At 48.9% G+C, this 27,104-nt stretch overlaps 1 protein-coding gene across 2 annotated transcripts; it reads left to right on the top strand.

Moving 5' to 3' along the window:
- On the top strand, positions 1–18,127 carry RNF122 (ring finger protein 122). 2 transcript variants are annotated; one of them, XM_065947458.1, is made up of 6 exons: positions 1–381; positions 8,795–8,951; positions 14,545–14,590; positions 14,837–14,878; positions 16,430–16,509; positions 17,003–18,127. In XM_065947458.1, the coding sequence occupies exons 1-6, from the start codon at positions 357–359 to the stop codon at positions 17,115–17,117; spliced, it is 465 nt and encodes a 154-aa protein (XP_065803530.1). In that variant the 5' UTR covers positions 1–356; the 3' UTR covers positions 17,118–18,127. The 2 variants fall into 2 exon arrangements, with proteins under 2 accessions (XP_065803530.1, XP_065803529.1); XM_065947457.1 differs by having other exon boundaries at positions 16,427–16,509.
- Positions 18,128–27,104: the final 8,977 nt, after the last annotated feature.

Genomic DNA, 27,104 nt, shown 5'->3' with positions numbered 1-27,104 from the left:
CGTCTCACCTCCGTGCGGCGGCGTCCGGGGCGCGCCTCTGCCTAGGGCTGTTTCCCCTCCTCTGCCCACCCGGCGCACCGCAGCCCGCTCCAGCCCCCGGGCCCTTCCTGCCTTTCCTCCGCGGTCCTTAGAGCCGGGAGACTTTTCTGTCTCTTTTCTCTTCTTTCCTCTGTGGCTCCAAAAACCCATCGCGGCGAAGCTCCCGGCTCCGGAGGGAGTTCCACTTGCAGAGGAAGGGCGGCCGCCCGCGCACCGCACCGGCCCCTCCTGCGACCCCACCGACCGGCGAGCCCAGCCCGCCTGCCCGCCCCGCGCCTGCCTTCGTTCGCCCGAGGAAGCCAGCTGAGAGTTCATTGATGCACCCATTCCAGTGGTGTAACGGTGAGTCCGGGGCCTTGCGGGGCTCGGGGGTGCAAGGGACGTGGGTCTGGCCGGAGCCAAGGAGAGGCGGGCGCCAGGTTTCAGATCGGAGGGGGTCCTTCTCCCTCTCGAGCCAAGTTTTTACTGCAAGGGGACCGACGAGGAGGCGTCCTGGCGCTCAACTCTGCTCTGCACAGCGCGGAATTTGAAAGGGGGGAAAAAAAATCCAGGTTTCACTCCAGGGCCGAGAAGGATCTCTCGAGCGGGCGGGGGTCGTGGGAGCCGAGGGGTTCCCGGCCTTTGTGTGGCGGCTTCGCACTCTTACCCGCTTCCCTCCTCGCCTTTGTGCGCTCAAACTCTTGTTCTTTGTTGTGGTTGTCGGCGGAGAATTAAATCCGCGCTCGGGCTCGGATCTCCTAGAGGGAGCTCAAGTTCCTGGTCTGAAACTTTGCAGGCTATTTTAAATATGTATACAATGCAGCGTGCAGGACGGGGCGCGGGGGCGGCTTCCCCTGCGCCTTTGTTGGCTTCGCACCGGCTGCTGCGGGGCTTTGTGCCCGGGGAAGACGCCGGATTAATGAGCGTGCCTTTATTGGGTTGATAAAGCCGTGGAGATCTCCTGGCGCCCGGCTCCCCTTGAATGCAGGGCTTGCCTGGGGAGCTGTGCTCACTGGCCGCAAGGCCAGACCACGGTACCAGCTCTGGTGCCTCAGTGGTGCCCGCGCCTCCGGACCCAGTCCCCGCTCCCTCCCCAGCCTGGCTGATGCTAAGTGCATCTCACATTTAGGCTTTTTCACAGTTTCCCTGACTACAGGTTGGGCTTGGGGCTGAATCCTTGTCCAGGCTACCTGAAGAGACTCCCTTCTAGGCGGGTCAGTTCAAAACTTGGGCTGCTAATACCCTCCAGTGACCCTGGGATCTTGGCTGCCTTGTTCTAAAGCTTGGAGAGTTTCTGAAGAAAGGGGGGAAGGGCGGGCAGGGGCAGGGGCCGGGGGCAGGGAGAAAGAAGCAGCTGGCCTTATCTCTGAGTAGGGTAGGCTGGCTAGTTAGTGGGGGCGGGGTCGGTGGGGGGGGAACCCATTCTTGAGGGCAGACTCTTGCCAGATCTTGCATTAATTATTTCAAGAGGCTTTTGTTTTAAGGCAGGGTTTGGGCAGCCTGTGTATGAGGGGCTCCCATCCCCCTCTTCCTCTAGCTGGTAGGATCTAATTTCCTGAAAATGAACCAAGCTGTGTGTGTGATCGGAGGCATAGCTGGAGTGGGGGCAGGGGTGGGGGTGGGGGAGGACAGTGAACCCCCGCATCTGGGAAAGATTCCCGTTGGCTGGGAAAGAGAAGCATTTCCCAGATCCCCTGGTCGTTCTTGGCCAGCCCTTCTCTTGACGTCACTCCAGCTCCCAGCCCGCGAGCTGGGGGATGAGACATTCTGATGTCAAGGCTTTCAGAGGTCGGGGGAAACAATGGAACAGACTTCAGGAAAAGAACCAAGGTAGCTAGCTGTCAGTGAACACTAGCCCTGGTTCTGGGCCGCCCCCTTTCATAGGTTTTTAGACCAGCAGAGCACTTGCTGCTTCATCTTTCCACTTTATAAAACATGTATTTATTTTTTATTGATTTATAGTTGACTTGGGTTTCCCAGGTGACTCAATTGTAAAGAATGGCCCTGCCAGTGCAGGAGACACGTGTTTGATCCCTGGATCAGAAAGATCTCCTGGAGAAAGAAATGGCAACCCACTCCAGTATTCTTGCCTGGAGAATTCCATAGATAGAGGAGCCTGGCGGGCTACAGTCCATGGGGTCGCAAAAGAGTTGGATGTGACTCAGTGACTAAACAACACAGTTGACTTACAATGTTGTGTTTCTTTTTACTTCTTAAAGTGATGGAGAAAGGACTGTTCTCTGACTCCAGGGAAGAAGCAATCCCTCCTCAAACACCTTTGTGATAAATATCTGGAGCCTGTCATTCCTGGGGTTAAAAATTCTTTCCTTATAAGTTCAGAGGAAAAGCTACACCACTGTCAGCTTTTAGCCCAGTGTATTTTTTGTCTACTTCTTTGATCAGAATGCAAGCAAATGGACCATCTCCTCTTAGCCATGAAGCTCTTCTCACCCACACCTCTTTATCATAGAAAGTCCCAACTCGCTGACTCAATCCTGGAGCCCCAGGGAAAGCCTCTCGGCAAGATCAGATGATCAAAATAAACTGATACGATGCTGAGGCCAGAGTGCCTTCAGAGTGCATACATGCAAACCCTCTGCGTTGTCTGTGGTTATTGCCATGCAAGGGAACCAAATGAGGTTCTTTGGGACCCTACGGATGCCAGGATACAGCTGAGGAAGGGTACAGGGTGGAATTTCTCTGGTGATCCAGTGGGCAGCTTCCAATGCAGTGGGTTCGAGTGGATACAGCTGAGGAAAGGTACAGGGTGGAATTTCCCTGGTGATCCAGTGGTCAGCTTCCAATGCAGTGGGTTCGAGTTCAGTCCCTGGTCAAGGAACTGAGATCCCACTTCCTTCCCCGCCAAAAAACCAAAACGTAAAAGCAGTACTGTAACAAATTCAGTGAAGACTTTAAAAAAAAATAAAAAGGTGCATGGAGAGTCAAGGCAGATGGAGGATTAGCCTCTTACAGCATCAGCTGTTGGTGAAACGGGGCGGGGGGAGACGTGCCTGGTGGGGAAGAAGCCTCTTTGGCATGGAGGACAGTTACCTGGAAGACAATCCCAAACACTGTTTTGCGGAGTAGACAGAAAGTTGTTCCTGCCTGGCCAGTCCAGCATGGTGTCTTCACGGAAATATCAACCTCCATTGGCCCATAGAGGTCAAATATTTGAGCGGAGGGTGAAGAGGTGGTGAAAACTTTCTAACCCATGCTGGAGGCTGAGAAGCAGGGGTTTAGCAAAGTTTAGTAGCTAATTAATTTTTTCCCAACTTTAACCCAGAAGTCTCTCTGGACAAAAACTACTTTTACTTTTTGTTTCCCCACAATGTCTAGATCAGTGTATAAATCAAGCCAGCAAGCAGTACTTGTTGGTTGACTGGTCACCCGTCAACTGAGGGCAGTTTCTGGGCAATTTTCCCAAACTTCAGTCTCCATACTTTGAAGCAGGAGCTTTTGCCAAGAGGACTAGGTCGCCTTGAGAAAAATCAGGAATTACTTCTCTGTTAACCAGTTACTGAAAAAAAGGCAAGCGTGAGGGTAGGCACTGAAAAAAGACCAAGGACGAAAATTCAAGTTGCTGTCCTCAGACCTAGGAGTACTCAGGCTCGTTAGAACTCTCTGTCTCTGATGTCAGAATTGTATGTTGTTGTCATTGTTCAGTTGCTAAGTCATGTCCGACTCTTTGCAACGCCATGGACTGCAGCCTGCCAGGCTTCCCTGTCCATCACTATCTCCCAGAGTTTGCTCAGATTCTTATCCATTGAGCCGATGATGCCATCCAACCATCTCAGCAGTCAAACATCTATGTGCCACACTTTCCACGATGGAAATCTTTGTGTCTGTCTTCTTCCCTAGACTGTAATATCATCTAGTCTTTGCTTCCTTTTCCTTCAGTGTCTGTCATGGTACTTGTCGGGTAATCAGTGTTTAATGCGTGTTTGAGTTAAATGAAGCTGATCCTAGGAATCGTGGGGCAACCTAAGACAGTCACCTGTGCTGGAGCCAAACACGTGATACAGGCTGTGAGCGCTATAGTATTCGAACCGGGGTTGGAGGGGGTAATGGGGGGTCCTGGAATACCACAAAGACCAGCCTTGGGGGGCTTTGGGAAGGGAGAGAGAGTTTCAGGCCGAGAAAGTTGCATGAGCAAAAGTTTGGAGGCAGGTGAAGCAAGAAGTAGAGAGGAGACTCGCTCACCTTGGGTGATACTGGGGGATACTGAGTTGGGGAGGAAGTGAGGGGACCCAGCGCATTCCTGTTTGGGAGGACTAGAAGCCTGAGTTTGGTAGATCATAGTAGAAAAACGGAGTGGGAGGATATGCCAGACATGTGGGCTAAATTAGAGGAGGGACTAGACATCAATTAATAGGGACTTGGAGTAGAACTGGGCTCCAAGTGTGTTTGGAATAGAAACTTGGCAGGAGAGCTGGCATACAGTCTGAAAGAGGTCTGGAAGGGGCTTGTTATATTGGTCACTAGATTGATCTCAGGGATGAAGAGGGTGGAGATGTGTGAGGTCAGAGATGACTCTGGTCTTTTGAGTCAAGTCTTCTGCGGAGCTGGGGTTGCAGCCCTAATTACGGTGTAGCATTTCAGAGTATATTAATGGCTCCTAACCACAATGTCAGGAAAGCACAGAAACCCATATTGAAGGCCTGAGTCCTCCTCCCCTCTCTCCCCGCCCGCCCCTCCACAGCCTGTGAGATCTTGGTCCCCATCTCCCCACTCCCCTCACCCCCACCAGGGACTGAACCTGTGCCTTCAGCGGTGAAAGTGCAGAGTGCTAACTACTCAGCTGCCAGGGAAGTCCCCATAGGTCTTTTTTTTTTTTTTTTTTTTTTTCCTCCCATCTGTACTTATTTTATTTTATTTATTTTTTTTTTAATATTATTTTATTAGTTGGAGGCCAATCACTTTACAACATTTCAGTGGGTTTTGTCATACATTGACATGAATCAGCCATATAGTTACATGTATTCCCCATCCCGATCCCCCCTCCCACCTCCCTCCCCACCCGACTCCTCAGGGTCCTCCCAGTGCACCAGGCCCGAGCACCTGACTCATGTATCCCACCTGGGCTGGTGGTCCGTTTCACCATAGATAATATACATGCTGTTCTTTCAAAACATCCCACCCTCACGTTCTCCCCCAGAGTTCAAAAGTCTGTTCTGTATTTCTGTGTCTCTTTTTCTGTTTTGCATATAGGGTTATCGCCACCATCTATCTAAATTCCGTATATATGTGTTAGTATACTGTAATGTTCTTTATCTTTCTGACTTACTTCACTCTGTATAATGGGCTCCAGTTTCATCCATCTCATTAGAACTGATTCAAATGAATTCTTTTTAACGGCTGAGTAATATTCCATGGTGTATATGTACCACAGCTTCCTTATCCATTCATCTGCTGATGGGCATCTGGGTTGCTTCCATGTCCTGGCTATTATAAACAGTGCTGCGATGAACATTGGGGTGCACGTGTCTCTTTCAGATCTGGATTCCTCAGTGTGTATGCCTAGAAGTGGTATTGCTGGGTCATATGGCAGTTCTATTTCCAGTTTTTTAAGAAATCTCCACACTGTTTTCCATAGTGGCTGTACTAGTTTGCATTCCCACCAACAGTGTAAGAGGGTTCCCTTTTCTCCACACCCTCTCCAGCATTTATTGCTTGTAGACTTTTGGATAGCAGCCATCCTGACTGGCGTGTAATGGTACCTCATTGTGGTTTTGATTTGCATTTCTCTGATGATGAGTGATGTTGAGCATCTTTTCATGTGTTTGTTAGCCATCTGTATGTCTTCTTTGGAGAAATGTCTGTTTAGTTCTTTGGCCCATTTTTTGATTGGGTCGTTTATTTTTCTGGAATTGAGCTTCAGGAGTTGCTTGTATATTTTTGAGATTAATCCTTTGTCTGTTTCCTCATTTGTTATTATTTTCTCCCAATCTGAGGGCTGTCTTTTCACCTTACTTATAGTTTCCTTTGTTGTGCAAAAGCTCTTTGAAGCCAGGCCTTCTTAGCTGTTTGACTATAGGCGTTATTTAATGATTGACTCCTTTTTCAAACCCTGTGGAGGGGGTGGGGAGAGTCCATTTCATGGTGATGTTATTACAAAAGTGCAGTTGGTAGCATCAGATGTGTTTGGCTGGTAGCGTGTGTAAGGGCTTTCCAGGTGTGTCATCAGTAAAGAATCCGCCTGCAAGTGCAGGAAACTCAAGAGACATTCGATCCCTGAGTTGGGAAGATCCCTAGAGAAGGAAATGGTAACCCATTCCAGCAGTCTTGCCTGGAGAATCCTATGAACAGAGGAGCCTGATGGGCTACAGTCCATAGAGTCGCAGAGTTGGATACAACTGAATGAGCACACACACACACACACAAATGTGTGCACAAACACGTGTATGATGAAGTCTAGCCTTCCTGTCCCAACGCTTTCTGAAATCCAAGACCCTGGGGCTTACCTGTCAGATCACTGATATTTTTGCCTGCTAGCAAGAAAAACCACTCACCTGATCTGTGGTTAATTCCTTTTTCTTTTTTTCCCCTTACAACCATGTTAGACAATTTTCTAACCCTCAGGACCAGTGGTCCCAGGAAGTAGATCCAGGATTGAATTTTCCAGCCACTTGACAGACCGCATCTTTCATTCCTCCTCTTTCCTTGTCTTCTCTGCCACCAGCTTTATATTGAACTTCCCTCTTACCAGCTGTTAACTTGGCTTCCACCGTTCCAAATGCTTTGGAGAGATGTGACCCAGAAAAGGAAAATCTTGTCTTTATAGCAGATGTTCTTCTCTTTGTTGTTCTTCAGCCAGAACCTAACCATGTACCTTTGTTGGTGTTGTCATAGTCTCTGTGACCCCCTTGGACTGCAGCCCACCAGGCTCCTCTGTCCATGGGGTTTCCCAGGCAAGGAAGGATACTGGAGTGGGTTGCCATTTCACTCTCTTCTCCAGGGGATCTTCCCCACCCAAGGATCAAACCCCCATCTCCTTTGGCAAGCTGGATTCTTTACTGCTGAGCCACCAGGGAAGTCCAATCACATACCTACGCCAACACAAAACCCTGGCAAAAGCAAGGTGATTGTCACCTTCAAATCAATCAGGATTTACTCCTGAGTCATGTGAGTGAAGCTTCTAGTGGCCACCCATGCTTCCCACACTGAAGGGACCTTGTTAAAATGTAGATTCTGATTCGCTTTGATGGAGGCTGGCCTGAGATTCTGTGTTCTGCAAGCTCTGGGGATGCCACTGCCATTAGCAGACCGCTTGGTGAGGCTTTGAATAGCAAGGGGGAGGGTAGCCTGGAAAAGTGAGCCGAGGCTCCCCCCCGCCGCCCCCATTCTGGAACACGGGCCCAGACTCAGAGTGAACAATTTCTATTCTGGTCTGGGTGCAGCCTGGCTTCTGGAGCAGGTGGCTTAATAATGACAAATGACCTTTGCAACTTCGCTTTGCAATTTACAAAGCATATTTCTTACACCACAGTCTTCGGTCGCCTCTGCACTTTGCTTGTTTTCCTGTGACAAAGGGGAGCTTTTTAGCAAGGTAATTTCTCAAAGGTCGCATAGCTAGGGAGGGGTGGGATTGGAGCCCAGATGTACGTTTCCTCACCTGAGGCTCCCCATCTTGCTAGTTCATCCTAGGGGCTTCTACCAGACGGAAGTGAGTTTTCCATTTCCACCCATTGCCTGATTTCTTGATCCCCTAGAAGGGAGTGCTGGTTGAAGTACCATGTGTAGGATCCCGTTTCCTAGATTGATTAAATCATTTACCCAAGATCATGTCGCTAGTGTTAGAGTGTAAATGTAAGTCTGTGGAATGTAAATTGGTGCACCCAGTATGGAAAACAGTGAAGAGGTTCTTTAAAATACTCCAAGTAGAACTGCCACATAATCTAGCAGTCCTGCTTCTGGGTATTTATCCCCAACGCCCCCCAAAAAAACCCACTCATTCAAAAAGATAGTTGTATCCCAACATTCATAGCAGCGCTGTTGACAGTAGCCAGGACGTGGAAGCAACCTAACATCAACCTGAACCATCAACAGACGAATGGATAAAAATGTGGATCACACACATACACACAGGATATTGGGTTGGTCCAAAAGTACATTTGGGTTTTTCCATACAGTGTTTCAGGAAGTAACCCAAATGAACTCTTTGGCCAATCCAGTATAATCATGGAAAACTAATCAGCCATAAAAAGAAAAGAATGAAATAATGCTCTTAGCAGCAATGGTTGGACCTAGACATAATCATCCTAAGTGAAGTGAGTCAGACAGAGAAAGACAGATACCATACAATATCACTTATATGTGGAATCTAAAATATGACACAGATAAACTTGTTTGCAAAACAGAAACAGACTCACAGATGTAGAAACATAGAAAACAAGCTTCCAGTTCCCGAAGGAGAAAGGGAATGAGGGAGGGGTAAATTCGGAGTTTGGGATTAACAGATACCAACTACTGTGTATAAAATAAATAGCAAGGACCTACTGCCTAGCACAGGTCATATTCTGTATTCAATATTCTATAATAAGCCGTTATGGAAAAGAATATGAACAAGAATGCATGTATGTATATGGATATCTGAATCACTTTGCTGAACATCCGCAGTGAACACAACATTGTAAATCAATTATGCTTCAATTAGAAAAAAGTCAGTCCCTGAGTCAGGCTCGCCATTTCTGGCTGCATCCTTGCTCACGCAGAGTGCCATCCGCCTCGGGAGCAAATTTCCCTCCATCGTGACGCTTGCCCTCCCTGTTCCCCGCAGGGTGTTTCTGTGGCCTGGGACTGGTGAGCACCAACAAGTCCTGCTCCATGCCCCCCATCAGTTTCCAAGACCTTCCCCTCAACATCTACATGGTCATCTTCGGCACGGGCATCTTCGTCTTCATGCTGAGTCTCATCTTCTGCTGCTACTTTATCAGGTGGGTGGCTCGCTGGCTGACCTGGGGTCCCGGGGAGGGGGAGGTCCAGGAGGCGGCGGCCAGAGGTAGGGTGAACCGAGTGAGCCTCCTGTTGCAGAGTCACCAGCCTCCAGCTGGGGCTCCTTGCTTGGAGGACAAGACTTAGCCTGCTGTTTGCTGGGCCCCTGAGGCCTGCTGTTGCTATTTCCATCAGCCTATCAAGTTGTTCCAGAGCATACAAGGTCAGCATGGATCAGCCTGCATCCCGCCTGCTGGCCAGTTCCTCTTGTGTTGCCTGGAATGACCAAGTAATATCATCAGTGGTCCTTCGCCATCTCTCTCCTCCCACTCACACCCCCTGGGGGGCCAGGGCTGAGGGGGTGTCATTCCAGCCCGTGGCATGACCCTCTGCCCTCCTGGGAAATCCTGTTATCATCCTTCCAGATGCTAATATTAGCAAGCTGGTGTCTGCAGAGCTGCCTGTTTGTACTCCCTCTTACATTTGAGAGCATAAAAACTGAAAACCATCGCTTCTTATCGTGCGGGGGTCCAGGGAAGGATTGGAGCTTAGCAGGGCGAGCCAAGCTCCAGGAACTGTTTTCTTTGCTTCTAGACAAGGGACTTGGTGGCTATCTTCTATCAAAAATGTAGGGCATGCCTGGTATTCAGGATAGAAAATACAGTAGTGTTTCTGAACTAGGGAGCCCTGTGGGTATTAACAATTCCTCATTGTATGGGTCTGTCCTGTGTATTGGGGAACATTGCATACCCCTGACCAGTAGAAGGTCATGGTCCCGAGAGCCATTGTGATAAAACCAAGCCACACGCCCACGCACAGACACACACAAGCATATGATTACCCAACGCCTGGGTAGATGGACATCAGCTGGGGTCTAGTATCTCATCAGATCATCTAAACAGGTTAAATTAAGATGAAGGCCAAAGGAGTTCCCATTCCCCGTGGAGATATCCTGGTGGGTTTGAGTGGCTCGCCTGGAAGGAGGCTGGAGGGCTAGCAGACGCTTGTTCAGATTCCTCGGGCGAGGAGCTGCTTCTTAAGAAGGGGAAGTGCCCTGGGGCCCTTCTCTCCTTTGCTTCTCATCCACTGCCTTAGCCCTCTTTTTTCCTCCAGACTTTAAAAAGTCCCCGGGACTGGAATTTTCCACTTACAAGGCTTTTTGCTGAGAAGGTAGTGGTTTATTTCCCCGCCTTGTACCACTGAGTCTGAAATTTGCATCTCATTAGTAAGTGAGGGTGTGGGTAGATTTCCGGTATCTCAACACCCTCCTCCACACTCGCCCGCCCCTTTCCCCCAGCTGAAGTTTTCTTCCTCAAACTTTTCATCTTCCTGACCAACAACCACCCCGCTCTCCGACTATGAAGCAATGTATGCAACTCCCCAGAGACGGAAGATGGAGGCATACCCAAGATTTATGTGCGATGCTGGCAGGAGGCTGTAAAACCAGGCTGTGTCTGGCCTCTACACACACACACACACACACACGCATGCATGCATACATGCACATCCCTGCCAGGCTGCAGAGGTGGTCAAGAGAGGAAACTCTACAAAATCACTCTGAGCCAGTAGGTGGGAGTCCCAACTTCATTTCCTAGTTCTGCCACTAATAGGTGTGATCTTGGGGTTTAAGCTCCTCTTTGCCCAGGAATTCCTTGTGTGCCAGGCACTGTGCTGACCACCTTTTATTAGTCTGCTTCATAAATAGGAAACTCATGCTCAGGTGGTTAAAGAGCTGCCCCAAGTCCTGTATCCGGGAAGATGGTGAGATGTGCTCGTCTGATGACAGTCAGAGAGGGTCTTTTTGGATTCTGGATATTGGCCTTCCCAGATTCTTATTCCTTGAACGGGATCATCTGGGGCTCCTGTGGCCACCCGCTCACAGCCAGATACCATGGTGCTGCAGAAGGATGGGCTGGGAGCTCTGGGTACGGCGGGTTTATTTATTTATTTTCTTGCTTGGCTGGAGTTGGTGGCCACATGATACCAGAAGCTCTCCCCCCCGCCGCAGGGCTGCTTGTCGCCACCTGTTTTCCTTCTGCAGTCATCTGCCCCTTCGCCACCCCGCCCTCTGTCCTGCCGCCCAAAGCCGATGTGACCCTGGCGTCTCATGGCTCCCCAGCCTTGCTGGTATGCGGCAGCCTGGGAGCGCCTATATATAGAAAGACACAGAAGCACAGAAGCCACTTCCTCTGCCTGCTTCTCGGTTTCCTCCTCAGCCAAAATAGGCTGTGACCCCTGCTCCCGACCTGCTGAGCTCATCGGCCCAGCTCCCCCTGGCTCCGTCTTCCCCGGCCGCCCCCAGGAGCTGATCTCTGCCCTACACAGGATGGAGGGGGCCCCGTGAAGTACAAATCAGGCAGGAAAGAAACGATTCTTTGCAGGACCTGCCCGCATTGTTTGTTGCAAAAGGGGAAAAGCCAGGAAGCGCCCACTGGCAGCGGCTTGAAATGGGCTCATTGAATTCAGGGTATTTTTAGCTGCTTTGCTCACCCCAGCAGCTGAGAAGGCCACCTGTCCCGAGTTGTTGGCACTCCATTCCCGCTGGGATGGCCCAGAATCTCTGCTTTTTTGCTTTCGTTTTCCTTGCAACCCTTCTGGCCCCATTTCATCCTAACCTCTACCTTCCTGATATGGAAATCTACAGGCAGAGTGCATCTAGAGCATGGCTCCGAAGCCTTCACTCTTTGAATTGATGGTCCTGGACTCTCAGAGTCAGGCTTCTGGAGAATCCTTGGGTAAGACCATTAAATGGAGCCAGCCAGACAGAAGGCCCCCCTAGGTGTCCTCCGACAGAGCAAGCAGAAAGGCACTGCGTGTACTGCATAACTGTAGCCATGCAGCAGGCGAAGTAGGTGAGGCTCCGGAGATGTGACATCCCCTCTCTCTGAACCAGGAAGCCGACAGGCTCCTCGCCACTTCCTTATTTACTCTGTACATACCTGCTAAGAGTGCAGCAGTCTCTCCCTCAGAAGGCAGCTCTGGGCAGCCTGGCAACAAGAGCACGCTTCTTCTTCCCCAGATGAACCCAGTGTCAAGCAGGTGGCCCTTGATCATTTAAGTGCATCCTTCCCCGCCCCTCTCATTTGGAAGTGGGGACACAGATGCAGGTGGTGCAGGTAAGGATGGAACAGTGGGAGCGCTGGTTGGACCCTCAGCCCGTCCCTCCAAGGACCAGAACCCCCCCTAACCCCCGATGAGGGAGGAGACAAGGGGCGGGGGGCAGGCAGCGGCTGTACTGCCTGGTCCTCAGCCCCGAGGCAGAGGGACACTGGCCTCATCTGTCCCCTGACCTCCTGTTAGGAGCCATGGAGGTGGAGGCCGCCGGATCTTCTCTGCCCCCCCCACCCCCCCAACTGCGCACCAGGCTTTCTGCATCCTCCTTTGCTCTGGTTCCAGCATCTTGGAGCATCTTACCTTGCTCCCTCCTTTCAATTAAGGCTAGTGATTGAAGATTCTCTTCCTCTAACTCAGACCAGCCTTTTTTTTTTTTCTTTCATAAAAAGCCAGATATTACAGGCTTTGCTGGTCATATGATATCTGTCTGAACCACCCAGCCCTTCTGTGCAGAAGCAGTCATAAAGTATAAGTGTGACTGCGCTCCAGTAAAATTTTATGGGCATTGAAAGTTGATTTGCATATAATTTCCACATGGCATGAAGTATTCTTTCAATTCCTGCTTCCAGCCATTTACGAGTAAGCAGAGTTCTGTATCCAACAAGGACCTAGTGTATAGGACAGGGAATTCTGCCCAGTGTTACGTGGCAGCCTGGATGGGAGGGGAGTTTGGGGGAGAGTGGATCCATGGATAATGTATGGCTGAGTCCCTTCACTGTCCACCTGAAATTGTCACAACCTTTGTGTGTTAATCTGCTATACCTCACGACAAAAAACTTTAGGAAAAAAAAAAATAAGGACAGGGCTTCTCTGATGGCTCAGTGGTAAAGAACTCCACCTGTCAGTGCAGAAGACACGGGTTTGATCCTTGAACCAGGAAGTTCCCACGTGCCGTGGAGGAGCTAAGCCCATCCTCCTCAACTACTGAGCCTGTGCTCCAGAGCCTGAGAGCCGTAACTCCTGAATCCACGTGCTACAGTGGCCGAAGCCTGCGCACCTCCACAACAGGAGAAGTCTGAGCGTCGAAGCCCAGAGTAGCCCCCGCTTTCCTGAAACTAGGTAAAAGCCCCGAGCAGCAGCAGAGCGCAGCCAAAAATTAAATAAATAAAATTATATATATAGGGAAGGACAGTTCTTCGTGTCTGGGTCTTGTGAAACAAATGGTTAACTAGGCTTTGACTCTCAGGAGACTGATTGGCCGCCCCTGTCCTAACCTGGTGGTTCTCTGATGTCTTCTTCCAACAACACAAATCTTTGGTAGAAATGATTCCTGGGAGAGAAAACTCCATCTGCTCCCTGCACAGTTCAGAAGGTTTCTGTCACTGAGAATAAAACAGCAAAAAAAAAAAAAAAAAAAAAAAAATCAATGCATCGTCTCGGTCTTGGCCATTGGCACAGTAAGCCATTCAGAAAGTTGGTGGCTTGTTGATTGAGAGGGTGTTTCCCCAAACCCCATCCTATGCCCAGGAGCATGGTGTGTGCCATCTGACTGTGAGGCTGGCCGCAGTTTGTGTTAAAGAGCTCAGACTCTGTCATCAGATCGACTTTGGTTAGAATCCAGGATCTGCTGCCAGGCAGCTCTGAAGTTTGGGCAAGTTATTTAGCTTTTTTGGACTCCGTGTTCCTCGTCTGCCAAAAAGCACGTCTCTCCCTCTGGAAGGTGTTTGAAATCGATGAGCACAGATATGGATCTTTATCAGTACAGATATCGACGCCCAGCAAATCCTCCATCACAGTTATGCTCCTGCCATTAGTAACGGCGTGTTCTGGCCATTGTGTTCTAGGCATTGAGAGTCCGGCTGTATGCAGGCCACCAGCTTGAAACAAAAAGAGGAAAACAAAGACGGGATTGCCTGTGTTACCCTGGTGCTGTGAAGGGGGAAGTGTGTGCTCTGCCTCCAGAATACTTGTGTTCTCTGGGTGGAAAATTCCCCAGGCTCAACAGATGTTCTCCTGCTGCCTGGGCTTGGTGGAAATAGCCCTCTAAAGAATGTCTAACTTCCAGGACTTCCCTGGAAATTCAGTATTTAGGGCTCCTCGCTTTCGCTGCTGAAGGGGGCAGGTTTGTCCCTGGTCAGGGAACTAAGATCCCACAAACCCACGTGATGTGACCAAAAAACAAAAACAAAACTAACTTTTGCACACTCAGCAAGCAGGTGGTTGATCTGTCTAGTTGGGAAGCCCAAAGGAAGTGACCGGCCTGGAAGGAAGGTGAATGAACTTTTAGGGTGCTCTGCTGGAAGCCCCACCCCCAGTCAAGGGGAGGTGACAGTGAGTTTTGAGGCAGCTGAACCTGAGAGTCCGAGTCCTTTCCCCAGGCTGGTGACCTGCAGAGGCGTCTAGGCATACTCTGTCTACGGGTCGCACCTCCCCACCCCCAGAAGGAAGCCCCAAGCCGCCGGCCTGTCGCTCCTGCTCTGAATGGCTGTTTGTGCAAAGACATAATGACTTCTTCTCTCCCCTCTTTCTTGTTTCCCCCAGCAAACTCCGGAATCAGGCACAGAGCGAACGATATGGATATAAAGAGGTAAATAAAGTCCTCGTTTTGTCCTGAGACCTATCCCCGCTCCATCACTACTAGCCCAGCTAGAGATGGCAGGGGGAGGTGGAGAGAAAGGGGAAGGGGGCAAGATGAAGCTGGCCTGTTCTCCTCTTGGGCCTAGGGAGGGTGTGGGTCTCCCTGGACAGGGCTGGGGGTTCCCTTCCTCGGCTGATGCCACCTGGCCCCACGTTTGGTTTCTTCTAACCCCAGGTCTGCCCTCTTTTTTCCCAGGTGGTTCTTAAAGGAGATGCCAAGAAGTTGCAGTTATACGGGGTGAGTGCCCTGGGGCAGCTTGTGGGGTGCCCAGTGGGTAAGGCAAACCTTCTCCAGGTCTGAAGACCTTTTTAGGAACCTTCTTAGTCCCTGCATTCCTGTCTCCTTGGGCCACATAGAAGACATTCATACCAGGAGGTGATTGATGTGCAGAATCCAGTGTGTCTGGGACTGGTGCAGGCAGAAAATAAGAGGTCACAAAAGGGTTTGGGTACATGGTGACCTGTGACCCCAGGAAGCCTGCTAGACGTCATCTTACCAGGGAAGGCAGTCTGACCACCCTGGGCCAGACTTCACTAACTTTCCTGCTCAATCCCACTGTCTGGGTCCTAAAGGGGTCAGCTTTGTGTGTGCTTTGGCCTGGCGACTGTGGATCTGACATGCGGGTCCAGCCCTCTAGTTCTCCCCTTTTCCCCTCCATTCTCGCCCCCACCCACCCATCACACCCACTTCTTGGGGCCCCTCAGCTCCCAACTCTTTTAGGACTAGACCATTTCTTCTTCCTTTCCCACCTGTGCCTTTGGGGTCGCCTAACTCATGTCCCAAGACTTCTGTCCATAACCACAGGCACTCACGCAGAGAGCATGTGAGTGGTTGTCCAGATGTGGGAAGAATCACCGGTCCCATCACACACAAGACTAGCCTGGACATGGCCTCATTTCATCTGTCTCTTTGGGGCCAATGGTCATGATGTCCCTGAGTTCTGATGTTTCTTAAGCACTCCTCCAGAAGAGGAAATTCAGCTGGGATTGAGGGGTTAATATACTAGGCTGCAAGGCTGGCTTTAAAGAATGGAAACCATACACCAGACCCCCATCCTTACCTCTAGTTATGGATAAGTGCCCCCTGGTCAAAAGTCCTAGGCTAGAAAGACTCTTAAAAAAAAAAAAAAAGATGAAATAATGCTATTTACAGTAACATGGGTGGACCTCGAGATTATCATGCTAAGTGAAGTCAGACCGAGAAAGATAAATACCATGTGATAACACTTACATGTGGAATGTAAAATATGACACAAATGAACTTATCTACAAAAGAAAAACAGACTCAGACATAGAGGACAGACTTGTTACCAGGGGGAAGGGGAGTAGGGAGGGATGGATTGAGAGTTTGGGATTAGCAAATGCAAACTACTATATGCAGGAAGGATAAACAACAAAGTCGTATTGTGTAGCACCTGGAACTATATTCAGTATGCTAAAATAAACCATAATGGAGAAGAATATGAAAAATAACGTGTATAACTGAGTCACTGCTGCACAACAGAAATTAACACATTAATAACAATTAAATGCTTTTTATCTGTATTATCTGGCATGGGAGCCACTAGCCACGCTGTGGTTGTTGAGCATGTGGCTGCCGTGACCGAGGAACTAACTGTTTCATTTCATCTACTTGGATCAGTTTACATCTGGAGTGGTCCGCCGTGGATCATGGCTACCACGTGTCAGGGTTAGTTCTGTCTTGGGTGGAGACGAGGTGACGTGATTCAGGATTGCAGGGGAGGCTGCTCCCCGGCTCCTCTCACACGGCTCTGTCTTCCCACAGCAGACCTGTGCCGTCTGTCTGGAAGACTTCAGGGGCAAGGACGAGCTGGGTGTGCTCCCGTGCCAACACGCCTTTCACCGCAAGTAAGTGTCCGACGTGGGGCTGTGTCCAGGTGCCTTGGAGCCAAATAAGCAGGGAGCATCTTCTAGAGAGGGGGGCTTCCCAGGTGACACAGTGGTAAAGAACCTGCCCGCCAGGCAGGATACCCGGGTTTGATCCCTGGGGCTCAGGAAGATCCCCTGGAGAAGGACGTGGCAACCCACTCCAGTATTCTTGCCTGGGAAATCCCACGGACGGAGGAGCCTGGCGGGGTACAGTCCATGGGGTTGCAGAGTCGGACATGACTTGGAGATGGAGCAATAACAACAGTCTTCTAGAGGCTCCAGTCCCTGCCCTTCCCACCCACCCCTTGCTGATGCCTTGCATCCTGTCTGCACACAGGCAGGCTGGAAGGGTTAGACCAGGGCAGAGATGGAGAGATTCTTATCTGGGGAAGCAGCTGGGCTCTATGAAGGGGCAGCCGGAGCACGCTGGTATCTTCTTCTTAGGAAGTAACAGGTCGGCTTTTGCCCACAGGTGTCTGGTGAAGTGGCTGGAGGTGCGCTGTGTCTGCCCCATGTGTAACAAGCCCATCGCTGGCCCCTCCGAGGCCTCCCAGAGCATCGGGGTCCTGCTGGACGAGCTGGTGTGAGCGCTGCCTCCGTCCCAGGCTTGGAGAAGACCTCTAGCTTCGTGGGTGCCTGGTCCTTCCTCGCATCCACAGTGAACAAGATTGGCGGGTGGTGAGGGTCCTGGTCACCTGGAGGGGAGGGGATGCCCGGCTGGTCTTCACCATCAGGGTGAGACCAGACTCGCCCACTTCCGCCTCCCGAAGCCTTCCTCCCTGCTACCCAGCGTCGATGGCCTGGCCTTGCCGGGATCGGACTCTGCCTGCGTCATCCCTGCTCTGGGAACAGAAACCCACTCCTGTTTGGCCAAGAACTTGGAGCTCACCCTGCCTTGAGGATCTCCCCAAGGAGGATGAGCTGCCCTGACCTCGAAGAAGGGGTGCGATGAGCTGTGCCCCGCCTGTGACCCCCCCACCTCCTCACCACCGCTTCCAGAGGAAGGTTAGAAGGCAAGGGCGGAAAACACGGAGGAACCAGGTGCCTCCAGTGGAAGCCAGGGAGGCTCTGTAGGAAATCGGGAAGCACGTGGACATGCAGAAGAGGAGTCAATGTTTACACGAGCCCTGCAGAAACAAAGGCTGGCCGGCTGGCCTGCTGACTACAACGGGGGGGATTGGGGGGCAGCCCCCGCCCGCTCCTAGCATCTGAGGTGCTTATCCATTCACTGTTCCTCGGTTGATCTCAGAGCTTCCTATTCCGTGTTGGCGTTTGAGCGCCCCTCCCCACCCCTCCCAGAGGAAGGGCTTGTTTTACACCCAGGTGGATTCCCCAGGGTTTGTTTGTTTTTTTGTTTGTTTTTCTTTTCTAAAGGAGCAAAAAGGGGCCTGGGGGTGAGGGGCTGTCTGAAGGTTAGGGTCGCAACGGACACCCTCTTTTGCTTTGTAAATAGTATTTTTATACTTCATCCTCACCATCTCAGGCTTTGTACATGGAATCCCCCAAATGGAGGGATTGGGGGCTTTCTGTTCCTCCCCCCCAAGTGGGTGAGGGTGGGAAAGAGGTATGTATTTAAAGAAAATTAAATTTAATAACAAGTTTCTCTAACCTCCTGCCTGTGGTTGTGGCTTGTGTCTGTCAGCCCTTTGCTGCCAGCAGAGGGAACAGAGGCCCCCAGCAGCGTCTCCCCGCTTCCCCTGTGCTCGGAGCAGACAGGCGCACAAAGGGTCCTAATCCTTGACCAGGAGAATTGGCATTAGGTTAGTATCTATCTGGGCTTCCCAGATGGCTCTGCAGTAAAGAATCAGCCTCCCAATGCCAGAGAGACAGGTTTGATCCCTGGGTCAGGAAGATCCCCTGGAGAACGCCCCCCAGCATTCTTGCCTGGGAAACCCCATGGACAGAGGACCCTGGCGGGCTACAGGCCATGGGGTCCCAAAGAGTTGGACATGATTGAGCAACTGAACAAGCATGTAGTATCTATCTGTTTAGCATAGGTTAGGACTAACATCAATGTGCTTGAAAACCTGGCTGAACCAGGCTCACTCAAGTGATCTCTAGAATTTTTTTTTTTAAAGCTGGTGTATGGTACCAGAGCATTCCAGCTACCAAGACTTGTCATTCATAGAATTGTCCTTGTAACTCAGTGAGCTCTTTAAAAAAAAAAAAAAAAAAGCCTCTATGCTACCATAAAGGCTTAATTTCTTTTGCTGGTAAGACTTTTTCTTACCCAGTAGCTGAGAATCACTGACCCATCCCAGCCTGCACCACATCTAGAAATAACTACATTGTTAACTTTTTAACACATTTTAGTTAGTTTTGGCAATGCCGGGTCTTTTTTTCTGCGTGTGGGCTTTCTCTGGCTGTGGCAGACGGGACCTGCTCTTCATTGCGGTACGTGACCTTCATCAGTTGCAGGCTCTGTACCCGTGACTCATGGGCTTAAGTGCCCTGAGCCATGCAGGATCTTAGTTCTCCAACCAGGGATGGAATCCAAGGCCCCTGCACTGGAAGGGTGGAGTTTTAACCGCTGGACCACTCCCTTGCCACTTCTTTCTTCACTCTCAGGGGTAACCACTGCTCCTTAGAGCCTCCACCCGCTGCTCATTGCTACCATGCTCTACAGGGTTGGATCTCTTCTTCATTGAGAGCATCACTTCCTCTTGGTCTGCCCAGTTGCTGTAGTACTGTGAATACAATGTATTTCCTGAGCAAGACAAGAGTCCTCCCTCTCACTCTTGCCTCAGCCTCCCGGTAGATGCATCAAGAGAAGGAGGTGGGAAACAGGTGGTCTAGAGGTGGGGAGGGGAGGGGCGGTCTCAACCTCTCCGCATCTCCCTCCCCACCCAGCTTCATCTCAAGGAAAGCTCGTCAGTATTGGAGTAAAACTGGAGTGCCAACACAGGAGTGTCTGTGTTGCAGATTTAGCATTGTCCTGAAGTCAAAACAGTGCTAGGAATGGTAAGGTACGACCTTCATGGTTTCCATGCAACTTGGTAGGATGGTACTGCAGCAAAGATGGGAACACCGGCTAGTTTGTAGCTGATCAGATGGGATGTGATCAGTAGCTGATCACCAGCTAAAATAGTCACAGGTCCCAAATCCATAGGCATAAGAGTGGTCTTGTTAGTTCAGCGTTTCTAGAGGATCTACTACCTGGGCCAGGCACTGTGTCTGGTGTTGCTGGAAGACAGGACCACCCTGGCCTTGGGGAAGGGCATAAGTGCATTGTAATTTGGGTGAGGAGCTCGTCTGATAGACCCTTAGCTTAGACCCTGGTGTGGAAGTGACTGCAGAGGTGCCTGCAAGGAAACCGTCCTCAAGGTGGGGCTTGCCAGTAACATGGAGAAAAGAATACAAGGGTTAACTACCTGTGGGTGCTGGAGACCACACAATCCATGTGAAGTTGGGGTGAGGGAAAGCTGGGGGTGAGAAAGGTCTCTATGGCGCTAGAAATCTGGGACTTGATAGCCTAAGGATCCTGAAGTTTCTTTAAAAATCTGGGCATGGGGGCTTCCTTGGCGGTCCAGTGGTTAAGACTCCTCCCTTCCAACTTGGGATGCGTGGGTTCAATCCCTGGTCGAGAAACTAAGATCTTACATGCCGTGTGGCATGGCCAAAAAAAAAAAACAAACAAAAAAAAACCTGGACATCAGTTGGCAGCAAAGTCAATGGTTTTCTAACCTGAACACAAAATATTCATGGGCAATTACTGTGCTAAGCAGTTCCCATTACTGAAAATTTGCACCCTAAATGTGTTTCAAGGAGTTAAAAAAAAAAAAAAAAGGAAGGAAGCTGAGTGATAGGATAGTCATACATCCCAGGATTAGGACTTCAGTGAGCGTATCTATGGTGAGCAAATACCATCCATCAGTTAGAACATAAGAAGCACTTACCTACCTAGTTCTTTCACAAAATACATTTTGCTTTTCTTTCAACGTACATTCCTTTGAGTTTGGGATCAGGAAAGGAATGTTGAAAAGCACATTATGGCTTACTCGTAATTACATAGATACATGCATCAAAACCAAGGCACAGACTTGAATCCTGCATATCTAAGCATCGTTGATTTTCATGCTCCGCATAGCTTTGGTAGCAGATTGCTTGCTATGAAGATACTCAAAGCTAGCAGGTGCTTTTAGCTCCTGGGCTGATGCAGTCGTGGAGGACAGGAACTCCAGCTCACTGTCAAATGGTTTGTGGATGTTTTGAAACTCTGCAATGGATTGCTGCTTTTAAAGAAATCTTATGTGGATCCACTGTTGAGAAAATGCATAATTAAACTCGGAGCAGAATTTGAAAAGCACTGACTTGAATGGGACGTCCTTGGATGGGATAACCGATGTTGATGAATTGTGCCCTCCCATCCTCCCTCTCTCCCATCAATTCTTCCATCCACACTGGCACTTTCCGCCTTCTCACTGGGTCCTTTGATGCCTGCTCAATTGTGCTATGTTCCCCCTATAAACCTAACTCAATCCCTGCCTTTCACTCTGCCGCTCTCTTCTGTCTTTCTGGGCATCAGAATTAACACCTGGAGTGCCCTTGACTCACAGGTGAAGCTTCTTTTAAGGCCATACTCATGGTTTCAGAGGGACAGATGTGACCGAATTGGGGGCGAGAAGGACAAATGGATGACTAGTCATGCAAGCTTGTACAACAAAGCCATTCATGGGAAAAGAGGCAAGCTGTGTACCGTGCCCCAGGCCAACAATGGCATTCGATTCCCACTGATCCGATTTTATAAAGCATCATAGGCTTCCTCCTTGATAAACTGGCAGACTCTAGACAGGGAGGATGCTACTGATGTCACCTTCGTGCTTTGTCATAGCCCTGGATCCTGTCTCCTTGTGACAGTCTCAGCTGCAAGCCAGAGCCTGCCCTCGGCAGACAAAGGGGAAACGAACAGCACCCGGAGGCCCAAGATGACGGCTTCTGACCGTTCATCACCACCTATCAGCTCCCCACTGGTGCTGCAGCCCAGCACATTTTCCTTTTTCTCTTTTTGTCCATGCCTTTCAGCTTGTGGGAATCTTAGTTCCCAGACCAGGGATCCAACCTGAGCCCTCGGCTGTGAAAGTGCAGAGACCTAACCGCTGGACCCCAAGGGAATCCCCAGCACATTTTTCTTATCCATCCTCTCTCCTCTCTCTTTCCTTTCTTTCTCCCTCTTCCTCTGTTTGAGGCTTTCCTGGTGGCTCAGATGGTAAAGAATCTGCCTGCAATGTGGGAGGCAGATTCAATTCTTGGATCAGGAAGATCCCCTGGAGAAGGGAATGGCAACCCACTCCAGTACCCTTGCCTGGGAAATCCCATGGACAGAGGAGCCTGGCAGGCTGCAGTCCATGAGGTCGCAGAGTCAGATACAACTGAGCGACTAACACTTTCCTCTCTCTTTTTCTCCATCCCAGCCTGTTCTCTGGTATGAGACAGAGCCCCAAAGCCATTGCAGAACCCTCATGATGGGCCATCATTGTCATCAGTGCTTCAAAAGATACACCAATTCTGAAGGGTTGACTGCCAGATGGTTGTAGGAGCAACCCCAGGGACCAGCTCTGAGTTTCTATGTATTTAACATTACCTGTGTTCATTAAGTCTCAAGAAGGCGGCTGATAGCCTTAAAGATCCATGATGATGCTGATACATTAAGGACATGATGCAATGTGAGAGACGCCAAGAAATCCAAACCCCAAACAAGGAAAAACCAGGCCTTGCTTCAGTGGGAGAACTGGATCTGGAAACACAGTGGCTGTCAAGTTGGGCATGTCAGAAAAAAAAAAATCCATACAAATCCAAAATGCAATAGTGAAGCTGTACACAGTCCGGGAGTCATCCTCCTGGCCTTCTTCAGTATTGAGCAAATCTCTCTGGGATTACTTTGCTCCGATTTTATGTCTGCGAAAAACCAAAAAAGCTATAAAAAGGACCATGAGAAAAAAGCTGGAGTATTTTAAGTGTGGATGGATCAAGACCAAGGGGCAAGAACTTAGTGGTGACATTCAATATTATGTTGCAAGTATGCATCTCTATCACAGACTCTGATATTCCAGAAATGTATTGTTTTCTTTAAGTTATCTTTGACCCCAAGCCACCAATTCTCTTCCCATCTGCACTGCTTGCCTTCCTCCCCAAATTATTCATGAATCAGAGTCTCACACAGATCAACCCCCTCCCTCCATCCTTCTGAAAAGATGATTTAACCACAGAGATGTCCACTCTCCGGTCCCCAGAGACTCTGCCTCCATCACTGTCAGTGTCCAGTTTGTTGTGTGTGAAACTTGTTGGGATGTTGAGAGCCCGTTTGTCTAAGTCCCACATAGCGAGCTCCACGGGCACCATCTCTGGAAGCTACCTGGGAGCTAAGAGGCAGGTTCCCAGTAACCTTGGGACTGGCCACTTTGATCTTTTCCAGGCTGAAGAGTCAGTTGTAGAGTGAGTCACCTACATTCCACAACAAACATTTTGCTATTTCTATTTTATCCCATATCTATCCATCTAGCCTGAGTTCATGTGCTATTCAATTGCATTTCAAAGCAAGCTTCAAATACCAGTACACTTTAACAAAAAATATTTTTGACCACACCCTGTGGCATGTGCGATCTTAGTTCCCCAACCAGGGATCGAACTCTTCTACCCTGCATTGAAAACACCAAGTCTTAACCACCAGACCACCAGGAAGTCCTCAAATACTAGTATACTTATATTAAGTTGTATAACCAACTTTTTAAAAAACAAGTGAACTGAGTATAATCAGAAATCTGCCTTGCATATGAAGAAGATAAGCATTTTCTGATAACTGGCGGATACATGGTGATGAATGGCTCTGACTCAGGCTGGTTTGAGAAATAACTCAGATATGAAATCATTTTATACTGAAAATGTGGCTGTAAAGCACCTTTCACTGCCTCGGGTAACGTCTCACCTTGCTCAATTATACACTGGATGTCCAGGCAAAAAGAGAGAGAGGATGAGAGAGACAGAACTATGCATCCAAAGTGTGAGACATCCTTCTCTTCCTGCACGTATTAACCTTGCTTGCACAGTTACCCATGGAATATTCTCATTTTGGACTTTTTCCACACCCTAAATTTAGCAAGCTAGAATTATCTTTAAGGCGCCACTTGAAGCAACTCTTTTGAAAGGAAGAAGCTAGGGGGTTGGGGGGTGCGGAATTCTGCATTTCCTTGTGGTTAAGATGCCGTGGTCTCAATTTAATTCTTCGGCCAAGACGCAGACTCCTCCTTTATTGTATGCTGAGGGTAGAGCAGAAACAGTCTCACAGCAAATTCATTACAGGTTTGTAAGATTAAAAACGTATACATTCAGATGAAGAAACAGGCCGTGCATTCCAGGCGTTGTGTGTTCTGGCCACGGTGCTCACTGAATTGAATAATTGCCTTAAGTGTGCCAGGCGGATTTCATTATTTAAAAGGAATTCTCTGTCTGAGTTTTTAATGCCTAAGAAAGTCTTTAAAAGGAGATCTAGAGACTTTTTCATTTATATACTTTGAAACACAAAAATCTTCATATAAAATCTGTTTGTTTGTTTTTTAAAGTGTGACATGCCTATAGAATAAAATAAATTAGAAGAAATTTCTTTAAAGCCTGGCTGACAATGCAGGAAGCCAACACAGATCAAGACAGAGCTGTTTTGAATGAACGAGTTTTGCTCATAGTGACTTGTTTTAAAAGGGGTAAAGGCTCAGGGGTTGAGAAACAAATGGTTGCCTGGCAAGAGTCAGCGATGAACTGGGGCTGTGTTTTAGGAAACCAGGGGTCCTCTCCCTTCTGCTCCTCATTATGAGGTTAATTTGTTGAGTGGAATAAACAGAGCCAGCACCGGAATCCAAAGAATGGGTTTCAAACCCAACTCTGCCTCTAATTAGCTGGGAGGCACTGGCCTTGTATCTTACTCTTTAAGCCTTGCTTTTCTCCTCTGTAAAATGGAGATCGTGGGAAATGCCTGGGAGTGTGGTTAGGAAGAGTACATAAAAGAACACGTAACAAGGCTCAAAGTCACTTTCAAATATAAGCTCTTTATGTTTCTAAAGTCAAGTCTCCAGATAAGGGGATTAAGAGATAGATATCTCAGAAATAAGTCTTGTGGATTTCTCCGAGTTGTCCTAATGAATACAGCATCCTTTACGGAGCATGGACTGTGTTGCAGATGTTGCATTCATTTTTTAAAACTTGGGGTATATTGCTTTACAATGTCATGTTAGTTTCTGCTGTAGAGTGAAGTGAATCAGCTCTGTGTATACATATATCCCCTCCCTCTTGGACCTCCCCCCCACTGCCTGCCCCATGCCGCCCCTCCAGGTCATCACAGAGAGCTGAGCTGAGCTCCCTGCCCTATACAATAGGTTCCCACTAGCTAGCTATTTACCCGTGGTAGTGCGTATATGTCAACCCTAATCTCCCAATTCATCCCACCCTCCCCTTCCTCACTGTGTCCACACGTCCATCCTCTACACCTGTGTTTCTGTTCTTGCCCTGCAAATAGATTCATGTGTACCATTTTTCTAGATTCCACATAGATGCGTTGATATACAATATTTATTTTTCTTTTTCTGCATTCATTTTTGTATAAAGAAGATTTGCTTTACTTCACTGGGCATAGCTGAGACCTATGGAATATGCCACACTTATAGAGAAGTCATACGGATAATTGTACTCAGAGTCACGTGTTGAAAAGTACATATTTCAGAGTTTTCCTCTTTATTCAACTGCCAGTGCATATTGAGTGCCTCCCATGCGCCAACCCACAAAACCAATATGGTCCCTGCTCCTAAGACACTTACTGCCTAACGGGAAAGACAGAGAAAAAGCAAACCAAACAGACACACAGCAACCACGAGAGAGTAGGCAGTGCCTTCCTAAACTAAATGGGCCCGGGGTGTGGAGCTGAGTCCAGGAAAGGCCTTTCTGAGACCAGAAGAATGACAAGAGATAGAGAAAGACCAGACAGAAGAGCATATGTAAGGAATTGGAGGCTAAACAGGGCTTGAAATATTGGAGAGCAAATCCAGCGTGGTTGGAGCTCCATGAGAAGTCGGGGAAGACAGTATAAAATGAGGCTGAAGGAACTCAGGGGTCAGATCACGTCAGGGCCCGGTGAGGAGTTTTATTTTATGATAATGGGATTGAAGCGCAGAAGTGACCTGACTTGGAGTGGTTCCATGGAGACGCGGTGCTGGATGAGAACGAACGCCAGCGGCCAGATGGGAGGGAGGGAACAGCCAGGATGACCGTCATGTTTCGGCCTAAAGGACTTGGTGGGTGGTGGGTTATTCAAAAGGAGCAAGATTATGGAAAGAAAAGCTTTGGAGAGGAAGATTCAAACTTCAGTCTAAAAATGTTAAGTTTAGGAAATTCCCTGGCGGTTCAGTGGTTAGGACTCTCCACTGTAGAGGTCACAGGTTCAAGCCTTAGTCAGGGAATTAAGGTCCCCCAGGCCTCCCGGCTGAAAAAGCAAAGCATAAAAAACAGGAGCAGTGCTGTAACAAATTCAATAAAGACTTTAAAAGTGGTTCACATTTGGTAAAAAAAGACTCGGTGCTTCCACTCCAGGGGGCATGAGCTGGCTCTCTGGTCAGGGAACTAAGATCCTGCAGGCTTTGCAGTGCAGACAAACAAGAAAAAAGAAATAGGTTTTGTTTTTTTTTTTAAATTATATTTACCCATGAGACCTACAAAAGGGGACAGAAGGAGGTAGAGATTTGAGTGTGTGATTCTGAAGGTCAGCGGCGGGTATGGACATCCACAGTGGGGTTTGGACACCCTAACCCTAACCCACAGTTTTGAAGGCTGTAGGCAGTAAGAGATCACCTCGGGAGAGAGGGTCGGCAATGAAAAAAAAAATAGATACCTGATGACTTCTGAGAAACTAGAGGCTGTCAATACCAGGAAGAAGCAGATAATCCTGGAAAGGGGTGACAGAGAGACGGAAGGAAAACCAGGAGGGATGGGCTCCCCATAAGCAAGAGAAGATGGCGCTAAGGAGAGGAAGGTCAAGAGCCGGGTGTTTCTTAGGAATCAGATAAGAGGGATGTGAAACTGTCCTCTGAATCTGGCCATGAAGGGGACACTGATGGCCTGAACAAGAGCCATTTTGCTTGATTCAAGGGGGTGCAGGCTTGGTTGAGCATCTTGAAAAGTGAATGAGAAGTAAGAAAGAAGCCATTGTTTAAAAACTGAAAAGAAAGAAGTAGATCTAAATGTCTATCAAGTTGGTCACACGGCCATAAAGAAAAGGAAATTTATTTCAAGTGATTGGCATCTTGATGGCAGCTGACTGATCAGGGTGGTGGTGGCTGAAGGTTGTGGTGGCTGTGACAATTTCTTAAAATAAGACATCAGTGAAGTGGGCCACATCGATTGACTTCCTTTCATGAATCATTTCTCTCTAGCAGACACAGCTGTTTGATAGCTATCTATCCACAGTAGCACCTCTTTCAACACTGGAATCAGTCCTCTCAAACTCTGTCCAGCTAAGTTTTACGTTGTGTTCTAAATCCTTCGTTGTCATTTCAACAGTCTTCACGGCATCTTCACCAGGAGGAGCTTCTATCTCA

Source organism: Muntiacus reevesi, chromosome 10, assembly GCF_963930625.1.
Source record: "Muntiacus reevesi chromosome 10, mMunRee1.1, whole genome shotgun sequence".
NCBI classification, from domain to species: domain Eukaryota; kingdom Metazoa; phylum Chordata; class Mammalia; order Artiodactyla; family Cervidae; genus Muntiacus; species Muntiacus reevesi.
This window is presented reverse-complemented; position numbering and strand designations above follow the sequence as displayed.